This window comes from Oncorhynchus mykiss, chromosome 9, assembly GCF_013265735.2.
Source record: "Oncorhynchus mykiss isolate Arlee chromosome 9, USDA_OmykA_1.1, whole genome shotgun sequence".
Taxonomy (NCBI): domain Eukaryota; kingdom Metazoa; phylum Chordata; class Actinopteri; order Salmoniformes; family Salmonidae; genus Oncorhynchus; species Oncorhynchus mykiss.
In genome coordinates this window covers 17,320,541-17,347,591 of record NC_048573.1, presented here as the reverse complement: position 1 = coordinate 17,347,591, position 27,051 = coordinate 17,320,541, and the positions used below count along the sequence as shown (strand labels likewise).

General features: G+C 45.9%; 3 protein-coding genes across 8 annotated transcripts; 2 read left to right on the top strand and 1 right to left on the bottom strand.

Moving 5' to 3' along the window:
• Window positions 1-1,340: 1,340 nt before the first annotated feature.
• Window positions 1,341-8,320, bottom strand: LOC110531644 (N6-adenosine-methyltransferase subunit METTL3). Its single transcript, XM_036987487.1, has 11 exons — window positions 8,001-8,320; window positions 7,526-7,719; window positions 6,558-7,016; window positions 6,131-6,306; window positions 4,060-4,273; window positions 3,653-3,840; window positions 3,388-3,426; window positions 3,183-3,291; window positions 2,957-3,022; window positions 2,676-2,788; window positions 1,341-2,547 (listed from the first exon to the last, which is right to left on the bottom strand). The coding sequence occupies exons 1-11, from the start codon at window positions 8,101-8,103 to the stop codon at window positions 2,436-2,438; spliced, it is 1,773 nt and encodes a 590-aa protein (XP_036843382.1). The 5' UTR covers window positions 8,104-8,320; the 3' UTR covers window positions 1,341-2,435.
• A 138-nt stretch (window positions 8,321-8,458) lies between these two features.
• LOC110531645 (tetratricopeptide repeat protein 5) lies at window positions 8,459-17,258 on the top strand. Of its 4 annotated transcripts, XM_021614959.2 has the most exons (11): window positions 8,461-8,751; window positions 9,048-9,130; window positions 9,307-9,439; window positions 10,282-10,493; window positions 11,002-11,152; window positions 11,405-11,496; window positions 11,629-11,685; window positions 11,828-11,974; window positions 12,252-12,466; window positions 15,742-15,886; window positions 16,618-16,758. In XM_021614959.2, the coding sequence occupies exons 2-11, from the start codon at window positions 9,125-9,127 to the stop codon at window positions 16,735-16,737; spliced, it is 1,278 nt and encodes a 425-aa protein (XP_021470634.2). In that variant the 5' UTR covers window positions 8,461-8,751; window positions 9,048-9,124; the 3' UTR covers window positions 16,738-16,758. The 4 variants fall into 4 exon arrangements, with proteins under 4 accessions (XP_036843383.1, XP_021470634.2, XP_021470633.2 ...); XM_036987488.1 differs by lacking the exons at window positions 9,048-9,130; window positions 16,618-16,758 and adding an exon at window positions 16,765-17,258 and having other exon boundaries at window positions 8,459-8,751; window positions 15,742-15,878; XM_021614958.2 differs by lacking the exon at window positions 9,048-9,130 and having other exon boundaries at window positions 8,462-8,751.
• A 2,719-nt stretch (window positions 17,259-19,977) lies between these two features.
• Window positions 19,978-26,161, top strand: LOC110531643 (sal-like protein 4). 3 transcript variants are annotated; one of them, XM_021614956.2, is made up of 3 exons: window positions 19,978-20,471; window positions 22,277-25,548; window positions 25,721-26,161. In XM_021614956.2, exons 1-3 carry the CDS (start codon window positions 20,396-20,398, stop codon window positions 25,958-25,960), a joined length of 3,588 nt encoding a protein of 1,195 aa, XP_021470631.2. In that variant the 5' UTR covers window positions 19,978-20,395; the 3' UTR covers window positions 25,961-26,161. The 3 variants fall into 3 exon arrangements, with proteins under 3 accessions (XP_021470631.2, XP_036843381.1, XP_036843380.1); XM_036987486.1 differs by lacking the exon at window positions 19,978-20,471 and adding an exon at window positions 20,488-20,612; XM_036987485.1 differs by lacking the exon at window positions 19,978-20,471 and adding an exon at window positions 21,013-21,134.
• Window positions 26,162-27,051: the final 890 nt, after the last annotated feature.

The following is a 27,051-nucleotide window of genomic DNA, read 5'->3' as shown; positions in this document are numbered from 1 at the left end:
ACAGTATCATTATGTCAGAACTCCCCAGCCATTACATAGTTAATTACACACAGTATCATTATGTCAGAACTCCCCAGCCATTACATAGTTCATTACACACAGTATCATTATGTCAGAACTCCCCAGGGCTGTCTGTGCAGTAATAATATGCTGCACACATAATCTATGATTATCAACAACACACATATTTGGAAGACATGTTGAAACAAGTGCTATGATATAACCAGGTATGTCAGAGTTAGCTACAGTGAAGGTCTTGCTCCGGGCTCTGCTTATGTAAGTCAATAATGAGTTTTATGTCACTCTGTTCTTCTTTTCCTGTCCACTTCCCAGTATTATAACTGTCCGTCAATCATTTAGTCCTTCGTTATTCGTTCCTTCCAGCTACACCTTTATTAGATTTACATAATTCGAATGTCAACGAAGTTGATATCATGTCACGTTTAAGTTACGAAAAGACACGAGGGATGACGCATACCATTATGTATGTTAAATAGCATGATCAAATCATCCCTCACTATGTAGACACGCAGAGACATGGCAACAACAACAACATCATGAAGAAAGATGCTAAAACGTTGAGTGCTACTGGTTCAATAACTCCTCTCTGCCTCCATTCCTCCGTCCTTCCTCCCTTCATCGCTCCAGTCCCCAGTGAGGAGATGAAGCCCCGCCTGTCGTCCACAGTGTCGTGTGGTAGCGAGGGCGAGAGCAGCAGCAGTCTGAGTGGCTCCCAGATCTACTTCTCCACCAAGGCTCGCCTCTCCTTCAGACACCAGATGGACAGCAACTTCAACGCAGTGGATGCCACCTGCTGAATAGATCAGCCCCGACGTGCCGAGTAGTCTTCAATAGGCATCAAACGGAAGAAAAAGGACTGAAATAGGGAGGGAATACCTGGGCTTGTTCGATAAGAAGCGCTTCCGTTGTGAAACATTTTTGCTACGGTGTACCCTAATGAATACGACCCTGGCTTACAGTGCTGGGAATGACACTTTAGTTTCTACTGAGGCATCCCTCCTGTAATCATCACCATTGCCCAAAAATGAACTCTCGCCCCTCCACTATGATATCCATTATTATAGCTCAACAGAACATAGAATGTAAAGGACTGGGACTTGATCTACTCAGTGGTACCTATGTACTCGACGTTTGTTCTCAACTCCCCCTTCAGAAGTGACTGTAAAGGATGGATATATCACAGTAGATTGAGTTCTTCACTAGAGAAATGCAGAATGCACTGCTGGTGTGGCTAGTAGAGATGGCAAAATGTTTACTACATCATTACCAACCAAGTGCATCATTTTCCTTTTCTTTTTTTTTGGGGGGGGGGGGGGGGGGGGGGGGGCAGGTAAAAGACCACAACTGCAAATTCAAGTCTTTAAAATACTAGCTGTTGAATACAACAAGACAATTTGGCACTCCCAACTTTAAATACAGGCTTTTTTGTTCTTATCCTGACACTATCCTAACTTGCTGAGAAAAACATGGTAACTAGATTTTGATTGGTTTGGCTGATGAAGATACTAATGAGTTTGTGCCTTTTTACTTACTTTTTGAACATTTCCTCAATTAAATTCAGTTTGGTGCTGGCTGTCTTCTTCTAGTTCCCTTTTCCACTGGCTGCTTGGAATGCATCTACACTTTATTCATATCTAGACATGTTAACCGGCAGCTCCTCCAGCTTACGTGCAGCTCTTTACTTCTGATGGCATCTTATGGGGAGCATCAGTGAATGGAGGAGAAAGTCAACAGATTGTTCTGGAAGACATTTCAACAGTGTTTTGGTGCTTTAGTTGGGTTCTACAACCCACCCTCTCTAAACATTGAAATATTTTCCCTGCTTCACCTACTAGTTTAGGGATAATAAATACTCATCATATATTTTTGTACAAATTGTGAAAATGATTGTACGAGAACGTAGTAGCATACATCTGGGGCTACGGTGGTACGTTTGGAATGATGAGAAAAATGTGATTCCTAATTACTGTGAAGAAAATATTGATACATTTCCAATGTCAATGTTTTTCTTTTAATCAAAGTAAATGTCAATCAATCAAGATTCCCAAACTAGCCAGTCCTCACTTTGTATACTGTAGTGCTGTTGTCATGGAAATGGACAAAATGTACTAACAAAGTAATACAAAAAAAGGATATACTGAAATGTTTTTGGTGGATTCATTGTGCAGTATGTCTGATCCGCATCATAGAGATTCATAAATAGTCCTTCAACCATATTTATTACAAAATGTTGTAATTGGTACAAAAAAATACATAAAAAACAGAAGGCAGTCCATCAGACACTTACTGATCATTGATCAGTGTTTTTCCCTCGGCGTCTAAGTTCATAACGTGACATAACATGACATAACATGTTTATAACAGGACAAGTAATTGACAACGATGACCCCATGGAAGGCGTTTAGGACCACTCTCTACATGTTCTTGGGTTTGGAGATGACTCCGTCTGGGTAACGTTTCTTGAAGCGAGCCACGACATCAGGGTCCAAGAGGTGAATGCCATCTAACTGATTACCAAGAGTTACCCTGAGAGCGAGAGAGCGAGAGAGAGCGAGAGAGAGAAAGAGAAAAAAAGAAGGCTTAGAAAAAGAAAGAATACTCACATACCTCATTTACAAATTCAATGAATACACACCATACACACATACACGTACCAGTTGGGTTGGACATTGTGAGGTCTGCCAAAGAGCTCAATCTTCCTGGTACCAGGTGAGAGTCTCTCAATCATTCCATAAATCTCATCTGGCTTGTGGCTGGTGGAACGCACCTGGAGAGAGAGAGAGAGAGAGGGGGTGGGGAGAGAAAGAGGTAGAGACAAAAGACAAGAATGAGAGAGGACAGGAGAGGGAGAGAGAACAGACAGGGTTGAGTTAAAACATTCTAGGCTCTCATAGGATTGGAACATCAAATAGATGAATTGTGTTTGACCCCTGACCTCTGCCACGATGACATCACAGTCCAGCCCTCTGTTGAATCCCTGGGGCTGCCCCTTCACGCCCACCTGAGAAGCACATACACATCAATACAACTGTACACACACAACTATACCACAATAACAGTAAATATACACAACTGACCGCACTACACTGCCCAGAGCCCACAGAGTCAGATAAGAGGTATGAAGGCACACAACATATCACAACACATTACATCACACTCACCAAGCAGTGCTCCTTCCCATGATTGAGCCAGTGACCAGTCCTCCCGGTACGGATGATTCTCTGTAACTGGTTGGTCTTCACCCAAATGATCTCATCAACACGCTCATAGCTACGAGGAAAAAAAGCATGAGTAAGACCAACGGTCAGATTACGACAGTTGACTGACTTACTTATTGGTCCCAAAGGTTGATGAATAAAAACTTACCCCCAAAGACTCAGACATTCTCTACCCAACTCCATAGCCCTAAAAGAAATAGATAGGCATGAAGACTGAACAGCCTATTGAAAAAAGTGAAAGATGTCAATCAAAGCAACAATCAACGTAAACAAAAATCAAGAGTTTATGGCTTGTTATCATATAATTAACCTCTGTCAGACCCTGCATGTCCATTAGCATGCACTGTTCTTCTGGCAGCTGATTGGTCGAGTAGAAACACACTATTCCACTCATATCTGATTGGTGGAGGTACCTGCCAGTCACCCAGAGGAAGAGGAAGCCGTCGTCCTGGAGGACGGGGATGTGGAGCTTCCTCATCTCGTCGTCCGTTAGAGTCCCGTAGGGCAGCTCCATGTGGATGTCCCAGGGAGGGTCGGCCATCACAACAGAGAACTTCCCCAGAATCGACACGTCCAGGACCCGGATGTCACAACAGATCCACTGTGATGGGGGACAAAACTGGATCAGACTGGATTGAACCACAGCGTCAGTCTGACCACTTCGGGAGGTAACTGACATAACCTATGTAGACAGATTAATTTACCTAATTTCTCCCTTTGGGGAATTACACCATTAGAGACATGTACCAAAATAAAAGCCTAGTCTCCCTCCTCCTCCTTCCTTTTCCCTTCATGCCCCTCTCCCTCCATTCCTCCTCACCTGAGAGGGGAATAGTTTCCCCACGTTGCTGTCTTCCTCCCCCTGGTGTAGTCCCACCTCCATGCCCCCAGCCTGGGTCCCCATCAGGCCCCCCTCTGCCTCTGGAGGGGCGTCGATCTCATAGTGCACGTATTTACAGGTGTCCATGTGGAAACAGGTGTTGAGGAAGGAGCAGTCTCCAAGACTCTCGTCTGTGTGCTTGTTGATGATGCGTCTGAGAGAGGGGAGAGACGACAGGGCTCAGCCAATACAGCAGGACCAGATAAGATGCTTCAGCCAATTAAAATAGACTGTAAGTGATTAGATGGAGACATACAGCCAATCACAAGGCTGCGGGCCAGACGGATTACCAGGACGTGTACTCCGGGCATGTGCTGACCAACTGGCAGGTGTCTTCACTGACATTTTCAACATGTCCCTGATTGAGTCTGTAATACCAACATGTTTCAAGCAGACCAACATAGTCCCTGTGCCCAAGAACACAAAGGCAACCTGCCTAAATGACTACAGACCCGTAGCACTCACATCCGTAGCCATGAAGTGCTTTGAAAGGCTGGTAATGGCTCACATCAACACCATTATCCCAGAAACCCTAGACCCACCCCAATTTGCATACCGCCCAAACAGATCCACAAATGATGTAATCTCTATTGCACTCCACACTGCCCTTTCCCACCTGCACAAAAGGAACATCTACGTGAGAATGCTATTAATTGACTACAACTCAGCGTTTAACACCATAGTGCCCCCAAAGCTCATCACTAAGCTAAGAATCCTGGGACTAAACACCTCCCTCTGCATCTGGATGCTGGACTTCCTGACGGGCCGCCCTCAGGTGATGAGGGTATTAGCAACACATCTGCCACGCTGATCCTCAGGGGTGCGTGCTCAGTCCCCTCCTGTACTCCCTGTTCACCCACGACTGCATGGCCAGGCACGACTCCAACACCATCATTCAATTTGCAGATGACACAACAGTAGTAGGCCTGTTCACCGACGGCGACTAGACAGCCTTTAGGGAGGTCAGAGACCTGGCTGGGTAGTGCCAGAATAACAACCTATCCCTCAACCTAACCAAGAATAAGGAGATGATTGTGGACTACAGGAAAAGGAGGACCGACCACCAAGACAGTCGTGAAGAGGGAACGACAAAGCCTATTCCCCATCATGAGACTGAAAAGATTTGCCATGGGTCCTCAGATCCTCAAAAGATTCTACAGCTGCAACATCGAGAGCATGGTTGCATCACTGCCTGGTACGGCAACTGCTCAGTACGGCCTAGTACATCACCGGGGCTAAGCTGCCTGCCATCCAGGACTTCTACACCAGAGGAATGCCCTAAAAATTGTCAAAGACCCCAGCCATAGACTGTTCTCTCTACTACTGCATGGCAAGAAATTGTTTTTATTTCTTTACTTATAGATTGTTCACCTAATACCTTTTTTTTTTTACTTAAAAATTACACTGTTGGTTAGGGCCTATAAGTAAGCATTTCACTGTAAGGTCTACACCGGTTGTCACCACAAGTGACAAACTTTGATTTGATAAGGGATGTGATCAGCACAACAACAAAATCAGGAAAAAGACCATTTGGGGCTGGGTTAAATTAAATGATGCAAAAAGTAATCAGAGAGAGAGACACTGCATCACAGTGCTAGAGGAGTCACCACAGACCCGGGTTTGTTCCCGGGCTGTGTCACAACCGGCTGTGATCGGGAGTCCCATAGGGCGGCGCACAATTGGCCCAGCTAACACAGTCTGTGTTAGGGAAGGGTTTGGCCGGATGGGCTTTACACATCTCATCGCGCACTAGGGATTACTTGAGGCGGCCCGGACACCAGCAGGCTGAACTCGGTGGTCAGTTGAACAGTGTTTCCTCCGACACATTAGTGTGTCTGGCTTCCGGGTTAATCGGGCAGGTGTTAAGTGCGGTTTGGCTGGTCATGTTTCAGATGATTCATGACTCGACCTTCACCTCCCGAGCCCGTTGGAGAATTGCAGCGATGAGACAAGATTGAAATTGGGAAGAAAAAGGGGGTAAAAAATGGTTGTGTGTGGCAGTAGTACTGACCGGAAGTGCAGCTTGGTGCAGGGCTGGGGTGTGAACCCAGACCGCGTACACTCCTCTTTGGTCCCATGGTCACAGAACTCCTGGACCTGAGCACGACCGCGTGAGCGGAACTTCTCAACGATGGACTGCTCTTTAGCTGTGCTGGTGTTCAGAAGCTCCAGGATTTCTCTGCTCATCTATCTCACACACACACACACACACACACACACACACACACACACACACACACACACACACACACACACACACACACACACACACACACACACACACACACACACACACAATTTGATTTCACCATTGACTGTGTGGTTGAAAAATGGATTGAACATTGGGCAGTATAATAAGGTTTTTATTGATATGGTTCAAACTAACCCCAAGGGTACCCCCATCTCTTTCCCCTCCCTCTACCAAGGTGTGAATGTACCTTCTTGCTCTGCTGCTCCTTGGTGGACTGCTGGTTCAGGAGGCTCTCTATCTCCATGTCCAGGTGAGACGTCTGCCCCTTACTGGTCCTGCCCTGTTTATCTGCCCCGCCCCTTCCTCCTCCAGCCTTCCAATCAGAGGGCCCGGTCAGCTGGGAGGAGGAAGCAGGTGCCAGGGAGATGGAGGAAGTGGGCGGAGGGGAGGGCGGGCTCTGGAGAGCAGGGGAGGAACCTGGCGGACGTTTATGGTGGGCTTGGTCCTCTGCTTTCCTCTTCCTCTGGCCTAAGGCCCCGCCCCCAATCATGGCCCAGAGTTTTGTGTGGTCCACGGAGATGACGAGTGTTGAGGAAGAAGAGGAGGGGGAGGTGGCCACGGATGGCTGCCGGACTTCGATGAGCTCCTGGGCAGAGAACTTGAGCAGCAGACTCTGGATGCAGCCATGGGTGACAGGCACTTCAGACTGTGGAGGAGAAAATAGAAGTGCAATGAGAGAGGAAGGTGAGGAAAGAGAAAGGATAGGAAAAGGAATGTAATACAGTTATGGGAACAGTGGCTTATGAGTGACAAAGTGATTATTAATATCCATAGTCTTCATAAAATTTGCAATAGTGGTCAGCACACACACATATACTATCCAGACCTGGGTTCAAATACTGTTTTAGGCATTTCAATTACTTTTCAAAACAAGTATTTAGATAACCTTTATTTGAAAAAACAAGTAGTTGAATATTGGAATGTAGCCTATTTGAAAATACTCAAATACATGCATTTAACCCATGTTTTTGAAAATAGGATTTTAACTACCTAGATAAATACTTTCAAATACTATTTATTATTATTATTATTTTTACAAATAAACATTAACATATTCAAATAAAAGTAGTTGTTTTGAGCTGTGTATTTGAAAATACACAGACAAAGGTATTTAAATAGCTAATATTAGATCTTGGTCACAGGATACACACTCACAGTACTGAGCTCATCAGTAATGGTCAAGGAGTCAGTGGGCAGTGAGAGGCTCAGGTCCGAAAGATAACCCAGGAGTCTCTTCTCTAGTTCAGGGTCCGGGGGACGTTCAGCCTCCTCCTGTGGGGGACTCTGGAGGGCTGGTCCTGGACTCTCACTCCGCGCTGCAGCCCCTTCAGTACTGCTGCCTCCCACCTCTGCGATAAAAGAAACCCACCAGTTGTAAATCCCATTAGCAGTAACAGTGTTTATGCAGATTAAGAACGTTAATTACTAGTTAACGTCATTCGTTAGTATCTGGACCATATAGCTAAGTGTCCACAGACAATGCACAAGCATTGACATTTGCTAAACTTGTTCAACTTTAACCATCAGCATAGAATCAAATACATATGTGTGTTGAAATCCCTATTGTCTAATCTTATTTTCCCCATCCCGCCTCTCTCTAGCTAGCTAACGCGTTAGCATAAAGACACACCTGCAGCGAGTTGCGTGGGGTCTTTCCGTCGCCTCTGCAGTCTCTCTCGCAGCGAGTCCAGCTGCTTCTTGTGTGCCTGGATGTTGCTCCATGTATCCGACATTTAGAGTAGGAGCTACCGCGAAAGTGAATCGAAAACGGGGCATGCAAGATCACTTAGTTTAGCGGGATAATGTGGACACCGCTCGCACTGTGTCGGACTAGCAACAACAACGAATGACTGGTTCCCCCTTGTTGTTGGAGGAAACCACCAAGACAGACACATCCAAAATCTAACAGCTTAACAGCTAACTTTTCTATTGCAAGTAGAATTGTTCACCTCTCAGAACTCGTTCAAATAAATGTTTTACATAATGTTAGGTCGTGACAACTTTAAAGCAATCGATATGTTAAAATGAGCACAAGACGGATGTTTTTTGAAAACGGACACATTTCCGGTATAAAATGGATACTTCCTGTTCAGTCTGTTCCAACAACAATACGACATTTGTTGTTAGTTCATTAGCTAGCAATATGCGGTAAAGAAAAAAATACAACAAACTTGAGTTTATTACTTTAAGTAAATTAGAATGGTTTAGCAAATAATAGTTTAATATTATCCAGCTAAGTTACAGTATACCCCCCAGGCCAGCCGGTGTCGTGTTGTCAATGTACTCTTCTCGAATTCTTCTAACAACCACTGGAAAAGATGGCGGAAGTGGAGAAGGATGGTGATCCTGCGACTGACAAAGATGATTTACAAATTTTAAAAGTATTGCAAATTATTATATTATCACTGCATGGAATATATTGCCATAATTAACCTCGCAATTGTGATGTACGTCGTATTTAAATAGTTACATCCCACATTTCCTTTGTTGCTAGCTAGCTCTCCAGACTCGTTACTATAACAACTGATACCAACTCATATTAATCGACCAAAATTCTGTGGTTGATTGTACTATCTTCTAACCGAGTTGGTTGTCGCTAAATCTGACGAGCCATCAGCTGATAGACAGTTAACTAACCGACAAACGTTAGCTTGGCTTAATTTACAGTGTCTCTCAGTCTTGGCTAGCCAGCTAAATTGGCGCCTGAGACGTCTAGCCATATGCAGCGATATCTTGCTGTGTCATCATCCCTCAATGCCGGTGAGCATGCATGCACTTATGCAAGGAAACCAACAGTATCAAGTGTATTTGCTGCATAGCAACACATTTCAAAATTACATTCTTGTAACCTGATCTGGCTCATCATGATTGCATGCCACGCACCTAGCTAATGTCCTTAACAGGTATCAATAACAATTGATCTCTTTCTGGATCAGGAACTAGTGGATGAGTTGTATCATTTTCGGGATCATTACTTTGAGACTCACTGTGTGGAGGATGCAAAGAGGAAATCGAGTGATGTGGCACGGGAGATGGAGAAGACACTAAAGAAGCTGGAGGAGAAAGGAGGTGAGAACAGAACAGAAAAGAAAGGCGTGTTCTAATTTGGTAACCACACATGTAAAAAATAATATACTGAGATTTTGCATGATCGCTTTGTATCCATTTGGCATTTAATGTGTAGCTACAAATCTTTTACCACTATATTCAGTGCTCACAAAGCTTGCCTGACTAGAGAGTGATATTTTTATGCATTATTTAATCATCAAATACTTACATAACTAAGACTGACGTGTCCCTCCATCTCTTCCAATCCAGAGTCATATAAGCAGAGTTGTCGTCCACCAGCCTGCTTTCTCATGCTGTAGCAATTGAGCCTGGGGATGAGGTTACATAAGCACAGTGCTGACTGAGCTTAGCATCCGTTTGGGGGGGTTACATCTTTAAACACACAGAAAAAGTCAGTTGACTAAAGCAGTGGTTCCCAAACTGTAGGGGCGCTCCCGGGCACATTTTCAAATTGGGTAGTGCATCATCCATTTTTATCTTGTCATGTCAGTCATTGCATACCCTACAGTGCTATTTATAACTTGTCAGAAATGTCCAGATCAACTAGCTCATGTCAGATAATGTTTTTCAGCTAGGTTTTTTAGCCAATAGATTTTGTTGGAATCTTCAAATCACTCAAATATCACATGAATACACATTAGACATGACAAAATGCATGTCAAGCTTTAAAACTGCAACATTTCTCTACGCCAACAAGAGGGATGTGAACAGTGCTTGTGCCCATAGAAGTAGACGTGGGGCGCGGGAATGTCCTCCAATGCCGGAAGGGGGGCCTGAGTGAAACAGTTTGGGAACCACTAGACTAGAGAATCGTCTCTCTGTCGTCCCTTCGTCTCCTCCAGAGTCGTATAAGCACAGTGCTGAGTTCCTGCTGCTGCGGGGTCGCTCCCTGGGGGTGTCTCCGGAGTATAGCACCACCGCTGGGGAGTGCCTGTCCCGGGCCGTGAAGCTGGAGCCTGGACTAGTGGAGGGCTGGAACACACTGGGGGAGCAGTACTGGAAGAAAGGAGACCTGACCACCGCTAAGACCTGCTTCACTGGAGCCCTGCAGCAGGTTAGCAATAAGATAACACAGTAATCATGTGTTTTATTTGCATAGCTGAGCTTTTAAATCACAGACAGCATGAGTCACAATGCTCTTCAGGTTAACTGGAGAGTGGTGTCGGTGCCGTGGTACTGTTGTTGTGTTGAGATCAAGGTATGCAGTAGAACCTTACTGATCAAGAACAGAATGCATGTAAAGTGTTCATAATGGGTTATAGGCCTGCATAAACAACAGCTGTTTATCACAACCTTTCAAGCCATAACTCTATCTCCCATTGTGTGCACCTTCCTTTCTCTTTCTACATTTATTTTTGTTTACCCTGGTCTGTTTTATTCTCTATTGCTATCATGGAAATTGAACTACCCCCAAACCAATATCAAATTATTATTATTTTTAATGAGTTGGGCTGTCTCTGGCACACATGGTTGCTGGGGTCAACAGCTGTACCCGCTAGACCAAACAGGCGATAATATCCTAATATTATCGCAATCACGTCTCTTTTCTCCCTCCGTCCCAGAGTAAGAACAAAGTATCTCTGCGTAGTCTGTCCATGGTGCTGAGGCAGCTGCCAGGAGGGGGCGGTGATGAGCAGGGGAAGAGGGTGCTGGAGAGCGTGGCCATGGCCAGGCAGGCTGTACAGCTGGACGTCACCGACGGCACCTCCTGGTGTGAGTATGATGGATAATATCATAACAGATTCATATTTTACAGTGGTTAGGAGTCCAGAGAATTAAAGTGTGGGGGACACGGCCGGGGATAGTGGGGGTGGAGCATGCGTACAGTTATATATGTTGTGTAAATAGGTTGTAATTCAGGATCTCTAAAGAGAGGATAAAAGAACGTACATGTTGGTATGAGAAAACGTCCTCTAGTACTGAATATGAGTGGATAGTGGATGATGTATTGGTGTATGTTGACAGACATCCTGGGGAACGCCTACATCTCCCTGTTCTTCACCTGCAGACAGAATCCACAAATGTCTCAGCAGGCTCTGAGTGCCTATGCACAGGCTGTGAGTACACACACAAACCAAGTTGTATTTACAAAGCCTGACAGGATAGTATGAGTGGGTCAATTAGAATGTTGTGCAATAATCATTGTTAAGCACTATATAATTCCTTCCCTCATCTGTTCTCTCTCTCAGGAGAAAGTGGACCGAACAGCAACCTCCAACCCCGATCTGCACTTCAATAGAGCCACGGTAAAACATTATCGTTGGCATATTCTGATATGATTCTTGTAATATACGTGTGGTACTTACTTCAATAATTCCATTACACAGAAAAAATGCATATAAAAGTAAACTGAAGCTAATGATCCATGCCTGTGTCTAACCCCTCCAGCTGTTTCAGTATGAGGAGATGTTTGGGTCTGCCCTGGACGGGTACAGTCGCGCTGCGGCCCTGGACCCTGCGTGGGAGGAGCCTCCAGAGAGGGAGAGGCAGCTGCTGGAATACCTGGAGAAACTCACAACACTCACAGAGAACAAGGTAGAAACAGTAGAACCCCCCCCCCCCACATACATTTACACACATTCATATAGATAAACTGGACAGGGCACATTACTCTCCAATCTACATCTATCAGCAGTTCATGTTATCTGTATAGGATATAAACTTTATAAAATATACAAACACATTTCTTGTCAACTCCAGCACTAATGCAAATGTGTATCAGATATAATTATAAATCACCAGTAGGTGGCAGCAGAGTCCTATGGTTTTCCACTGATAACAGTGTACTACTCTTTTACTGTCACCCCTTCAGGGGAAGGTGAAGGCCCGGCGCCTGCGAACGATGGTCTCCAACCTCAGCCCGTTGGCCTTGGGGCCATGCTCCTCCCCTCAGTTCCGCTCCCCCGCAGGCCGCGTTGGGAGCCTGGAGCCCCGGACCCTGTCTTCCCTGACACACGGCCACAACGCTGGGGTGGCTGCCCTGGGAAAGGTTGTGTTCAGCCTGGCCTCAGAGGGACGCATGGCCTTGTGAGTTCCACTTCCTCTAGTGTTAGACTGTAATATTGAGTCTGCTGTGTACTTTTTGTGTGTGGATCAATGTGTGTAAGATGTACAGTTGAAGTCACACCTTAGCCAATTACATTTAAACTCAGTTTTTCACAATTCCTGACATTTAATCCTAGTAAAAATTCCCTGTCTTAGGTCAGTTAGGATCACCACTTTATTTTAAGAATGTGAAATGTCAGAATAATGGTGGAGAGAATTATTTCTTTCATCACATTCCCAGTGGGTCAGAAGTTTACATACACTCAATTAGTATTTGGTAGCATTGCCTTTAAATTGTTTAATTTGGGTCAAACGTTTCAGGGAGCATTCCACAAGCTTCCCACAATAAGTTGGATGAATTTTGGCCCATTCCTCCTGACAGAGCTGGTGTAACTGAGTCAGGTTTGTAGGCCTCCTTGCTCACACACGCTTTTTCTGTTCTGTCCACACATGTTCTATAGGATTGAGGTCAGGGCTTTGTGATGGCCACTCCAATACCTCGACTTTGTTGTCCTTAAGCCATTTTCCCACAACTTTGGAAGTATGCTTAGGGTCATTGTCCATTTGGAAGACCCATTTGCGACCAAGCTTTAACTTCCTGACTGATGTCTTGATGTTGCTTCAATATATCCACTTAATTTTCTTGCCTCGTGATTCCATCTATTTTGTGAAGTGCACCAGTTCCTCCTACAGCAAAGCACCCCCACAACATGATGCTGCCACCCCTGTGCTTCACAGTTAGGATGGTGTTTTTTGGCTTACAAGCCTCCCCCTTTTTCCTCCAAACATAATGTGGTCATTATGGCCAAACAGTTCTATTTTTGTTTCATCAGACCAGAGGACATTTCTCCAAAAAGTACGGTCTTTGTCCCCATGTGCAGTTGCAAACCATAGTCTGGCTTTTTTATGGCGGTTTTGGGGCAGTGGCTTCTTCCTTGTTGAGCGGCCTTTCAGGTTATGTCGATATAGGACTCATTTTACTATGGATATAAGTCCTTGCTGTTCTGGGATTGATTTGCACTTTTCGCACCAAAGTACGTTCATCTCTAGTAGACAGAACGGGTCTCCTTCCTAAGCAGTATTTTATTTATTTCACCTTTATTTAACCAGGTAGGCTAGTTGAGAACAAGTTCTCATTTACAACTGCGACCTGGCCAAGATAAAGCAAAGCAGTGTGACACGAACAACAACACATGGAATAAACAAACATACAGTCAATTACACAATAGAAAAAAAGTCTATATACAGTGTGTGCAAATGAGGAGATAAGGGAGGTAAGGCAATAAATAGGCCATAGTGGAGAAATAATTACAATTTAGCAATTAAACACTGGAGTGGTAGATGTGCAGAAGATGAATGTGCAAGTAGAGATACTGGGGTGCAGAGGAGCAAAAACATAAATAACGGTATGGGGATGAGGTAGTTGGATGGGCTATTTACAGATGGGCTATGCACAGGTGCAGTGATCTGTGAGCTGCTCTGACAGCTTGTGCTTAAAGTTAGTGAGGGAGATATGAGTCTCCAGCTTCAGTGATTTTTGCAATTCGTTCCAGTCATTGGTAGCAGAGAACTGGAAGGAAAGGCGGCCAAAGGAGGAATTGGCTTTGGGGGTGACCAGTGAAATATACCTGCTGGAGCGTGTGTTATGGGTGGGGGTGACCAGTGAGCTGAGATAAGGCAGGGCTTTACCTAGCAAAGACGTATAGATGACCTGGAGCCAGTGGGGTGGGCGACAAATATGAAGCAAGGGCCAGCCAACGAGAGCGTACAGGTCACAGTGGTGGGTAGTATATGGGGCTTTTGTGACAAAACGGGTGGCACTATGATAGACTGCATCCAATTTGCTGAGTAGAGTGTTGGAGGCTATTTTGTAAATGACATCACCAAAGTCAAGGATTAGTAGGGTAGTCAGTTTTACGAGGATATGTTTGGCAGCATGAGTGAAGGATGCTTTGTTTGCGAAATACGAAGCTGATTCTAGATTTAATTTTGTATTGGAGATTCTTAATGTGAGTCTGGAAGGAGAGTTTACAGTCTAACGAGACACCTAGGTATTTGTAGATGTCCACATATTCTAAGTCAGAACCGTCCAGAGTAGTGATGCTGGACGGGTGTGCAGGTGCTGGTAGCGATTGGTTGAAGAGCATGCATTTAGTTTTACTTGCATTTAAGAGCAGTTGGAGGCCACGGAAGGAGTGTTGTATGGCATTGAAGCTCGTCTGGAGGTTAGTTAACACAGTGTCCAAAGAAGGGCCAGAAGTATACAGAATGGTGACGTCTGCGTAGAGGTGGATCAGAGAATCACCAGCAGCAAGAGTGACATCATTGATGTATACAGAGAAGTGTCTGGCCTGAGAATTGAACCCTGTGGCACCCCCATAGAGACTGCCAGAGGTCCGGACAACAGGCCCCCTGATTTGACACACTGAACTCTATCTGCAAAGTAGTTGGTGAACCAGGCGAGTCAGTCATTTGAGAAACCAAGGCTGTTGAGTCTGCCGATAAGAATGTGGTGATTGACAAGAGTCGAAAGCCGGTATGACAGCTGCATGGTCCCATGATGTTTATTTGCGTACTATTGTTTGTACAGATGAACGTGGTACCTTCAGGCATTTGGAAATTGCTCCCAAGGATGAGCCTGACTTGTGGAGGTAAAAAAAAATCTGAGGTCTTGGCTGATTTCTTTTGACTTTTCCATGATGTCATGCAAAGAGGCACTGAGTTTGAAGGCAGGCCTTGAAATATATCCACAGGTACACCTCCAATTGACTCAAATGATGTAAATTAGCCTATCAGAAGCTTCTAAAGCCATGACATAATTTTCTGGAATTTTCCAAGCTGTTTAAAGGCAAAGTCAACTTAGTGTATGTATACTTCTGACCCGCTGGAATTGTAATACAGTAAATTATAAGTGAAATAATCTGTCTGTAAACAATTGTTGGAAAATTTACTTGTGTCATGCACAAAGTATATTTCCTAACTGACTTGCCAAAACTATAGTTTGTTAACAAGACATTTGTGGAGTGGTTGAAAAACGAATTTGAATGACTCCAACCTAAGTGTATGTAAACTTCTGACTTCAACTGTACCTTTTTCTGCATGTTTGGGATGATGGAAGTAAGTTTCTGTCTACATGCCCCTTTGTTTGAAGGTGTATGAACTGAAGGGCTATATTGCTGTATGTTTTGCCTTGCTGGGGTACATTTGCTATGGTGGATAGACAGTGATATGATACTGTGTCTCTCTCTGTCTCCCAGTACGTTCGGCATGGTGGACAGTGAGGAAACATGCTGCGTGGTCATGGTCTATAACACAGCAGACAACTGGGGAGTTCTGATTGGAGACTCTGTGGTCATCCCGGAGCCACAGGTCAAACGCCACAGTGTAGCACACAACGACCAGGTTAGTGTGTCTTTCTCTACAGCTTACATGGATCTTTACACACTTTTTACTTACAATGATTGTGATGTAATTGTATCTACTTTAGCTGAATGCACTGATTTTAGGTGTCTCTGAATCTGAGTGTCCTCCTCATAACTCGAGTGAGATAAAAATAAAAATAAAGTTTTTTAAATGGCATACAATGAGCTCTACTGTGATTTTGGCAGTGCATGGCCTGACGGTCTAAGTCTCAGGCCCTGGGAAGGAACATTTTAAAGGCCCATCTCCTGGCTTCGGAGGGAAAATTTGGAAGTTTAAGCTAATATCCTGTAATTCTACATATTTTGCCATGAGGCAAAGAGAAAACTTTGCCGTTTTAAAGCTTAAATGACAGTGTATTTCTGTTTGAATGTATTTGATTGATCAGTACAAGAAGTACTGAGTTGAAAAATGTATAATTGCGGGAGTACTGTAGATACCAATATCCCTGTGAGCTTTCCAAGCCCGTGTTGGCCAGGGTTAAGAACGAAAATTGGAGATGAATAATATTGCATCATCTAAACTTATACCAAGGATCCCTTGGCCAAAATGTTTAAACTGTTGTACATTGCCAAAGACAGACTCCCTCTGTTAGACTTAATTATCAAAACTGACATCACTTGAACTCCACCAAGGCTACTATAGATCTAGGGGGTCTCTTCATTTCTGATTTTCCAATCTATTATCTCTCCTCTCTCCTGGCCCTGCTGTAGACGTTTGACTTCCGCAGTATACGAGTGGACTCCCCTCTGCTCCTCATCGTCAACGGCAAGAGACAGAACGTCCAGGCTCAGACTGCAGCCTCAGTCAGCTACAAACCCCAGAGCGAATGAGTGAAGGGGGGGGGGGGGGGGGGGGGGGGGGGGGGGCAGACAGACAGGGAGCTAGGAAGGAGCGTGAAGAGCCTGTGTGCCTGTTTTTGATTATTTATTTTTTTATCTTAGTTTTGTAAATAGTAGATCCTTGTTTGTTAAATAGTCTTTAGGAATACACTGTTTGTACATATTTATAAATATTTTTGTTTGTATTTTGTTAAAGTGGGAGGGAGGCTGGGGGATTTTGTAAATTACCGACTACTAATATGATCATTAATTGTGGTGAAGATGGTGTCCGACATGGGTTCAAGACATTAAAACAAACATGTCTCCAATGTGGACATGATTTAAACGTTTGCTTTATCATTAGCTTATGTAGTTCATCATCTTTCACCATGATGTTAGTCAAACCTTCCATAGTGAAAAATAACACTGTCATGCTGTATTTTATTGAAAAATAAGTGCAAACATTAAGTTGTAAATCAAAGTAACTTCTGGTAACAAAAAATGCAACCATTAAACTACAATATCAAACTGTTTTATTGGATGCTGATTGGCCGTCACAGACACACCTATGCCTGCTAACATGATCACCTAATCTCCATAAGAATATAATGTTTATGTTGCTTTCCGAATCATCTCTTGTATTTATATCAACCCCCACACAATTTCTCCTTACTTCCAGCCTACTATTTAGATTGGTACAGCGGGGGGTAATGTAAGCCTCGTTGTCTGCCTATCCGACCTCGGAAACAATGTTTCACTTTTGGATCTCTGTAGCTAGCTAGTACCATACATAGTGAACGGTGCCCAGACGGGGCAACCTTTTCTGAGCCAGTCGAATTCACGCATCAACGTCATTATTTTTTATTTTATTTAACCCTTTTTTTAAAAAACTGGACATACTGTATCATATCCAAGTAAATGCCAAACGAAGGAAAATGCAGCTATTGTACTGTCATTCCCGGTTCAATGTTTGACGTGACTGAGTTAGTTAAAGTTGGCTAGCTCGCTAGCAAGTGACAACAACGTCATCTAGCCTGCATAGCAACCATTTTGTTTAGACATTAAGACCAGTCCTTTTGCATAACAACTTTGCAAAAATAATTACGTTTAAACGACTGGTTTGCGTCTGTCGCAATATGACCAAGATAACAACTACATCTGGAATATATCTCTTCTGCTGGAATAATTAAATTGTATGAATTGATTTACACCGTTTACATGTGACTGTATTCATGATACAGCACTGCTTCTTGTGCCTTATTGCTTAACTGCAGACGGGTACCAAACCAGCATTGTCTCAGTAGTAGAATAAGAATGAGTCTATTCTATTAATTCTAATCCTGGAATTTGAAGTCTCAGTAATTTTTGAGTAAGGCCCTGTCTCTGGCAGGAGGTCTTGGCTCCAGGGAGAAGAGGCGCATGTCTCCCTCGGGTTCATGCCCAATAATGGAGGACTCCTCAGGGGGAAGGGCTTTCTGATCACCCCTGGGGAACAGGTGGGAGGTGGTAAACAAGCTATTTTTTGTAAAGTTGATTTTCCCTTTTCATAGACAGTACACTAATTATACCCTGTTCTCAAATTGCTTTCTCTGTCTTGTACTCTTTGTATTGTGTACCCACTCTTCTCTATACATCCTCCACTATGTCTTCATTACAAATCCTAACTTGAGATCTGCTTGCACAAGTTCATTGAACTCTTGTAACAGTGCATGAATTCATGTGAAATCCTGAGTATTATTACATACTGGTTTCTAGTTATGTTTCAGGCCCATAGTATATCACTAGATCTCCCTCTTGATTTTTCCTCCCTCTCTCTCTCTAACCTGTGTTTAACTCTGTGGGTCCTGGCTGTCATGGTGTCTCTGTCCCCCACCACCATGTTGCGTAGCCTCAGCGAGTCATTGAGCACCTGTAGCTTCTGGTACGGCCTGTTCCTCTTCATCAGACGCTCTGACACCTCACTGTTCCTCTTCCTCTTGTACTCCTCCATCACCTGGAAAAGACAAGGGAACTGGGATACCAGGGAGGTGGAGGGAGGAGACTGTGTGAATCAGGCCTTCGTGTTTGAATTGCTGCAAAGAAACCACTGCTAAAAGACACCAATAATAAGAGGAGACTTGCTTGGGCCAAGAAACACGAGCAATGGACACTAGACCGGTGAAAATCTGTCCTTTGGTATGATGAGTCCAAATTTGAGATTTTTGGTTTCAACCGCCGTGTCTTTATGAGATGCAGAGTAGGTGAATGGATGATCTCTACTGTGAAGCGTGGAGGAGGAGGTGTGATGGGGTGCTTTGCTGGTGACACTCACTGTCTGTAATTTGTTTAGAATTCAAGGCACACTTAACCAGCATGACTACCACAGCATTCTGCTGAACTTAATTTGTTTTTTAACAGGACAATGACCCAAAACACACCTCCAGGCTGGGCCTCCCGAGTTGCGCAGCTGTCGCAGTGCTAGAGGCGTCACTACAGACCCGGGTTCGATCACGGGTTGTATCACAACCGGCTGTGATCGGGAATCCCATAGGGCGGCGCACAATTGGCCAGGCGGCGTCTGGCCGGGTAGGCCATCATTGTAAATAAGAATTTGTTTTTCAAATCATGTATTTATAAAGCCCTTCTTACATCAGCATGACCCCCGACACATAAACTACTGGTGCATGTTGGTTCCTGTCCTGTACTATTAATTTAATATTGCGTGGTAATTTCCACGACAGCATGTTCTGATGCGGAATGGATGGAAACGCCTTGTGAGGCATAATGATCATAAATATATTTTAACTAGGCAAGTCAGTTAAGAACAAATTAGGTAGACTTGTACCTTGTTAGCTAGGGGGTTTGAACTTGCGACCTTCCGGTTACCTAACCACTAGGCTACCCCATATTGCAAGCAATGATAAAGCTATTATTATTTCCTTGTCTCTTGACCACTTGTTAAGTATTAAATGATAAATTACCCAAAATAAAATTAGCAAGGCCTATTTGTAGGACTATTTGTTTAATATTCTGAATTGGTTATTTATTCATTTATGCTAGACTTTTTTTCCTATCACTTAATTCCCCCAAATGGTATGCTTAAAATAATTCATACTAATCTCGGAAAAATCTCAGAAAGCTCGTCAACATATTATAGTTGAATGGGTTCAAACAGCATGTAACAAGTAAAGTCATATGCTACTTTGATTTATTCATGTGGATTTTAACACCCAGGATGATCTTTGATTGAGAGTTTAGTGATGGCGTGGAGAAAATACGCAAAACACAGAGAAAGGGGAGAACCAGGGAGTCTGTGTTCCGCGCCATTGAAATGCAAATATCAGTGAGGAACAAGAAGAGGTTGTGTGTCTCTGTTTGTGTGTGCCTGCATAGGGGAGCGGGGGAGGTGTGGCGCAAGTTTTGGACAGCGAGAGAGACTACTTTAGGAAAACAGCCACACACGCACTCTCCGCAGTTCATATGACGGCGCATTTATAGGGATTTATGCCCCTCTTTGAGTTATTCCATGCAAGGAACCAACGAGCTATACCGTTGTCTAGATGCCATTTAGAAATTCAAAATTTCCTGAAATGTGAGTTTGGATTCTGGAACGTGAAGCCTACAAGTGCGTAAAGTGGCCAGTGTTATTTATTCGGCGAATGCCCCCCTTCTCTCAGTCTCCTCGTGAATCATGTCACGCCGGAAGCAGAAACGACCGCAGCAGCTCGTTAACTCGGACCAGGGGGGCACGCGGATACTATCGCACGGTGAGAAAAGTTTATTATGCTTATTCTAAGGCATGCGTCTGTTTTTCCCCCGTATGATATTTCCCATAGTTCTATGAATGAATCAACAAGCAAAGTTACAGGTCGGAATTTACAACTATGATGACGTTCAATATGGTTAAGGTAACGTTATAAGTTGGCTTTGTTTGCAGAAACTGCAGTTAAAATCCTGCTAGCTAGTAGGCCTTAAGTCAAAGTTGGTTTATTTTGTTACGTTTTATATGTAAATTCCTCAAATGTTTCCTTTCACATCTAAAAAAGTAATTTTACTCAGGTGACCAATCATCAGCATAAATGTATATGTGTATCTCTGTGCTTTGTTTGCATTTTTTTTAAATTGCAAAAAATCATTTGCTCTTGCAATAAGTTCGTTTAGGTGACTGCAATCTGGTGTAGCTCTGCAATGGGCCCCAGTAGTGACTCTCCCAGGTACTTAAGGCCTGCCCTGTAAACTTTTCCCTGTGGCCTGGATGATAATATCCATCTGTGACCATTTTCCTGTGATGTTCAGTCCTCTAGGAAACTAACAGGCTGCTCAGGGCTGACAACTGGAGGTCTTTCATTACTTAGACGACAGTCTCCCTATTCATCAACAATAAGGCTGGATTAGTGAGGGGGGGAGGGAAGCTGGAGGGGGTATTTTTGGTAAAGATCTCTCATTCTCTCTGCTTCTATTCTCTTCTCTCCACGCTTTTCTCCCTCATGTTTCCTTTCCTCCTTGTTCTCCCCACTTTTCTACCCTCTCAATGCTCACTGAATGCTTCCCCCTCTACCCCTCCTACTCTATTGACTTGATGTGTTAAATGCATTTTAGAGGAGGGGGGGGGGGGGTGCAGAGTGTTTGCACCTTCACTTGCATGTAACATTTTCCACACCTTAGAAAATACAAATGACTTCTTAGAAGTTCTACAGGTACATTTCCATAGAGGTGAACTTGTTTTAATTGCACACTTTGATATATGTGAAGAGCTGGACTATACCAAGCTAGACTATTTAGCAGCAGCTACTAGTATAGTCATCCATTCCATCACCATGTCCCTCTGGGGGGGAACAGTTGGTCTTCCATTGTCCATACTCCCCTCCCCCTTCTTTTCTCTCTCTCACTCTGTGCTCAAGATCCTGAAAGAATTTGACCCCAGAGCTCTAAAGGTCAGATGAGTAGACCAATCACAAGCCTCTGGACAGTGCCCAGTACCCTTAGCATGTCCCGACCTCTGACCCCTGATGTGACGTCAGGGGGGGGGGGGGGTGAATAGGTAGATGAAAGAAGTGAACTGCTGCAGTGAGGTGCGGGTTAAGAGGGGTTATGGGTTGTCTCAAATGGCCATTGTTCATTTAAACATGTTGTCATGGCAGCAAGGTGGTCTGCACACTTTTGTGTGGTAAGAATACATTTGGAGAGTTATGCTCAGAGAAGAGGAAGTGGACAGAAGACAAGATAATAGCATAAAGAGGGAAAGACTAACTCTCCGTATGTTTGTAGACTATTAATCAATATCTGCTAATGCATTTCTTTCCAAGAGAAGACTGCAACTTTAAGCTTGGGATTTAAATATGAAACAATTGTTGTAATCAACGATTACAGTTAAAGGTTTGGCCTTTGGGACTTACTTTGACCCCCCCCACTTCAATCCAATAGAGCATGTAGCCTTGCACCCGGCCTTTCATGGTTCTTATGGGGTCTTCAAATTCATTGATGTTATCATGGAACTGGACTTTCCATTTAGTGGAGTAGAGTGATGAAGGGGCACTAGTCTTAATTCTTATTTTTCTCTCTCTGTCTCTAGACTACCAGCTGTTAGCCAAGTCACCTTCCTCGTCTCTGGGCTCCGAACTGACCTTCTCCTCATCGTCGTCCCCCACCTCCCTCGAAGATCACCAGCCCCCCCTGGCCCCTCGGTCGTCACCTGGGGGTCTCCACGGACCCTCCCTCCCCAGTGAGAGCTCTTCGCCCACCCACTGGTCCAGCCACATCGCCCCCTATACCACCACCTCCCTCCCCAACACCCATTCATCCCTCTCTCCAGACTTCCCTCACCCCTCCTTATCCTCGCAGACGCAATCCCTGCCTCTCAACCTCAATCAGACATCAGGCCACTGCCTCTCCCATCAGGCCCACTCCCACTCCCACACCACTATGACCTCACCACAGATGGGCAGCTCTGCCACCACCACCACTACCTCCTCCTTGTCTTCCTCCCTCCCTCACCTGCAGGAGAGCACCAGTCCTGGGCATCAGAATGGCTCCAGCCCACCGGTGCCGGGGCTAGGCCAGATCCAGGTGCCCCTGACCCTGTCTGTGCTCCTGGAGGAGCTGAGGGTGCTGCAGCAGAGGCAGATCCACCAGATGCAGATGACTGAGGAGATCTGTAGGCATGTTCTCCGGCTAGGAGGTGCCATCTATACCCAAGACACCTCCCAGGCTGGTAGTGGAGAGAACCACCAAAGATCCACAGCAGGATCCCCCTCCCCAACACACCATTCCTATTCAGCCCCTGTCCCATCCTCGGCCTCCCCTCTCCTGGCCTGCCTCCCTCAGCCCACTGCCTCCAAGCCCAGCCTCTCCTCTCACAGTAATGGGACCAGAGCATCACACTCTACCTCGCCCTCCACCACTTGGAGCTGCTCGATAGCATCCTCCGTGCATCCTCTGTCCCTGAGTCTGCCCCCGCGCTACCTCCATGAGAAATCCTCAAACACCTCCCTGTTCGGCCACAGTAACGGGGTTGGCTTCCCCACCCCGCCCCTCCCCACCACCAGCCACTCCCAAGACCACCTGCTGCTGTCCAGCTCCTCCTCGGCTGGGTCCTCATCTGCAGTGCGTCCACAGCATGCTTGTAAGTTTTGTGGTAAGGTCCTGAGCAGCGATTCCTCACTACAAATCCACCTACGCTCCCACACGGGGGAGAGGCCCTACCTTTGTCCCGTCTGCCTCAGCCGTTTTACCACCCGCGGGAACCTCAAGGCCCACTTCCTGCGCCACCGTGAACAGAACCCGGAACTGTCGCTCTCGCTGCTCCCTCCGGCTCTGGAGCAGCCCGCCCCCGTCGCCACCACCGCAGGCCAGAGACGCAGGAAGCGCCGGGCGGAAGACGAGGAGCCGCCGTTCGGTGGCGTGAAAGGAATGACAGAAGGAATGGCGCTCAGTTTCCTGTCTGGGGCGTCTCCTCGGCCTTCCCCTTCATCTATGCCTATGCCACCCAGTATGGACATGGCTCTGTTGTCCACGGCTCACTCCCTGCTACAGCTAAACAGGGCCTCCGCTGCAGCAGCCAGCGCCTCGAGTAGTGTGTTACCTTCATCATCCTCCTCATCCTCCATGGGTAGCCAGTTCAAAGGGGTGAAGCAGCAGAGGTTTGATGAGAACACCCCTCCACACTCCACCATCCATCCAGGCTCTCCCTACTCCCAGATGGCCCACTTCCCCAAGATTCTCTTCCCCGGAGGACCCTCACCCCACCACCTTGCCCTCCTCTGTCCCCCAGGGTCCCATACCACTGCCTCTCATCTCACCTCCCCCCACACCCAGCTCCCCTACCCTCCCTACTCCAAACCCCAGACGTCCTCGTCCTCCACAACCTCCTTCACCCAAACCTCCGACACCTCAAAGTTGCAGCGGCTGGTCATGAAACTGGAGAAGCAGCACCAGGGAGGGGGCCAGTCGTCCTCCTTTGGCCCAGCAGACAGCTTTTTCTCAAACAGGGACACCCACGACCTGACCACCAACTCCTACCGCAGGGAGATGATGGCAGCCCTGGGCCTCAACCCCAACCCTGGGGCCACGGTGAGCAGCAACAGCCAGGCACAGGATCTCCCTGGATCCACCAATCCCACCCTGTCTCCTAATCAGTGTGGGGTGTGCCTGAGGGTGCTCTCCTGCCCCAGGGCCCTGAGTCTCCACCAGGCCACCCACCTGGGTGAACGCCCCTTCCCCTGTAAGCTGTGTGGACGCTCCTTCTCCACTAAGGGAAGCCTGAGGGCCCACCTCGCCACCCACCGCGCCCGCCCGGCCAACTCCCGCACCCAGAACTCCTGCCCACTGTGCCCGCGCAAGTTCACCAACGCCCTGGTGCTGCAGCAACACATCCGTATGCACCTGGGGGGTCAGATACCCCCGGGGGGAGAGGGGGAGGAAGGTACAAATATGGCCCAAGAAGATCCCACCGATCTGAGCCTGCTGACCACACACTCTCGATCCAAACCCTGCCTCCAAGGCCTCCACCCCCTGGCCTTAACAATGACCAGCATCATCCCTAACCCACTGGTCAGCAACATGAACTCAGGAGGTTCAGCGACCAAGGAATCCCATGCAGCTGACCCGATCCTCCATATAGAGGGGGAGTCTGAACCCTCTCCCTCCACAGCCAGCATTAGCCCACCTCTGACCCATAATCCCTCCCCAGAAGACCCCATGCTCCTGGGGGAAAGATCTGAGTCTGACGATGGCCCCGCTGGAGCCTCCATAGAAGACTCGCAAGACTCCCCAGCTGACCTCTCTAACACCAGCCCAAGTAGGCGACCATACTTGACCAGCTCCCAGCCCGCCTCTGTGGTGGAGGGTGATGTAGAGTTGAAGGAAAATGTCCACAGACCGGGTGTGGATCCTGATAGTAGTAGGTCAGGAAGGCTCACTAACAGCTCTAGGTCGACCACAGAGAACCAGACCAACTCTCCAGATGGACTCCTCCTCAGCCTTGAATCTGAATCCACCCCAAACTCCCCTGCCACCCTTAACCCCTCCCCCACGCTCACCCTCACTGCCAGCCATAAAGCAGCCCAAGAGCCAGCCCCCCAGGCCTCCAGTATTACCCCACAGGAGCCCAGCCCTGAACGGGAAATGGCTCCATCTGAAGGGGAGAGCGAGGGCACAGCACCCAGTGATACCTCATCAGTAATGGTGCCTGAGAGTGAGAAAGTGACCCCTAGCTCCACGGAGGAGAGTGATAGGGCTCCAGAGGAACCAGAGGCCTCCCAGCTAGCCACCCCAGCATCAGCGCCCTCCAAACCCTACTCCTGCACTCTGTGTGGGAAGGCATACGCCAGCCGCAGTGGATTAAAGGTAAGCATAAGATAAGGATGGATCGTATTAGAACCGTACGTTCCAATGGCTATACAGAACACTTGACAGAAGCTAAATTGGGATTCTTGAACTTTGTCTATTCCTCATGTTTTACTGTGTTAAAGTAATTGATCACTTAACCAATACCATTTTTCTGTGTTTCCATCAACAGGGACACATGAAGACACACCCTGTGTTGACCAACGTCCCCGCCGAGACTTCTCCACCCGCCACCCTGACCAATGACACTGTGGCGGATCAGAGTTCTCTCTCAGCCAATGGGAACAGTGGAGAGCAGGATGAAAAGGAACGGCTGGCCAAATCTCCTGAGAAACTCGTTACCTTAGAAGATCAGCCAATCACTGCTGGTTCTGGGGAGGAAGCAGAGCAACCTGCGGACACTACTGAGTAAAACGGCATATTGGCTGCTGAATGGTGTCAGTCAATTATTTTTTTTTATTAAAGGCCCTGACAAGGGAATGTATTTTCATCATAGATTTAGAATTGATTCTATAAAGATTGATTCTTATTCTGTCAATTTGCTACTAGTCAGTTTGGGTCTATTTTGTCTATAATAAAATGTTAGATTCTTGTGAAGTACTAATTCAGTCAGCATCTCGGCATGGTTACGATACCACTATCTCAAAGAACACGAAGAGGCCTTATTTGACGATACGATTTCACAGAATTCTCTTGTAGTGTAACGGCACACAATGAAGTTTGTGTGTTGGATCACAATAGAATAGATAAGCAGGGATGTATGTTTTAGAGAGCAGCTAGTTCTAGTGAAACATGAATGAAATGTCTATTTGGAATGGGAATGAAGTGAAGGAGAAATAGGTGAAATATCACTCTAGGATATATGGTACGAATGCCATACCAAAACAGGCCAGTGCAGTAGTGGCAGTTTTCTTGTATACTGAACAAAAATATAAATGCAATGTGTAAAGTGTTGGTCCCATCTTTCATGAGCTGAAATAAAAGATCCCAGAAATGTTCCATACGCACAAAAAGCTTATTTTCCCCAATTTTGTGCACAAATTAGTTTACATCCCTGTTAGTGAGCATTTCTCCTTTGCCAAGATAATCCATCCACCTGACAGGTGTGGCATATCAAGAAGCTGATTAAACATGATCATTACACAGGTGCACCTTGTGCTGGGGACAATAAAAGTCCACTTCAAAATGTGCAGTTTAGTCACAACGCAATGCCACATATCTGAAGTTTTGAGGGAGCGTGCAGTTGACGTGCTGAGTGCAGGAATGTCCACCAGATCTGTTGTTTTAGAGAATTTGGCAGTATGTTTAACTGCAGACCACGTGTAACCATGCCAGCCCAGGACCTCCACATCTGTCTTATTCACCTGAGGGATTGTCTATGACCAGCCATCCGGGCAGCTGATTAAACAGGAGTATTTCTGTCTGTAACAAAGCCCTTTTGTGTGGGAAAAGAAATTCAAATTTGCTGGGCCTGGCTCCCAAGTGGGTGGGCCTATGCCCAGT

What these genes read in the sequence shown, in the direction of transcription:
- LOC110531644 (XM_036987487.1), bottom strand. Translation starts at nt 8,103, where the DNA reads ATGTCGGATACATGGAGCAACATCCAGGCACACAAGAAGCAGCTGGAC. An exon ending in GGAAACTATTCCCCTCTCAG is followed by an intron (nt 3,841 to 4,059) that starts GTGAGGAGGAAT and finishes CCCCCATCACAG; the next exon opens with TGGATCTGTTGTGACATCCG. An exon ending in GAATGTCTGAGTCTTTGGGG is followed by an intron (nt 3,292 to 3,387) that starts GTAAGTTTTTAT and finishes TTTTCCTCGTAG; the next exon opens with CTATGAGCGTGTTGATGAGA.
- LOC110531643 (XM_021614956.2), top strand. Translation starts at nt 20,396, where the DNA reads ATGTCACGCCGGAAGCAGAAACGACCGCAGCAGCTCGTTAACTCGGAC. An exon ending in CACGCGGATACTATCGCACG is followed by an intron (nt 20,472 to 22,276) that starts GTGAGAAAAGTT and finishes CTCTGTCTCTAG; the next exon opens with ACTACCAGCTGTTAGCCAAG. An exon ending in CCAGCCGCAGTGGATTAAAG is followed by an intron (nt 25,549 to 25,720) that starts GTAAGCATAAGA and finishes TTCCATCAACAG; the next exon opens with GGACACATGAAGACACACCC.
- LOC110531645 (XM_021614958.2), top strand. Translation starts at nt 8,689, where the DNA reads ATGGCGGAAGTGGAGAAGGATGGTGATCCTGCGACTGACAAAGATGAT. An exon ending in TGAGTGCCTATGCACAGGCT is followed by an intron (nt 11,497 to 11,628) that starts GTGAGTACACAC and finishes TCTCTCTCTCAG; the next exon opens with GAGAAAGTGGACCGAACAGC. An exon ending in CAACACTCACAGAGAACAAG is followed by an intron (nt 11,975 to 12,251) that starts GTAGAAACAGTA and finishes TCACCCCTTCAG; the next exon opens with GGGAAGGTGAAGGCCCGGCG.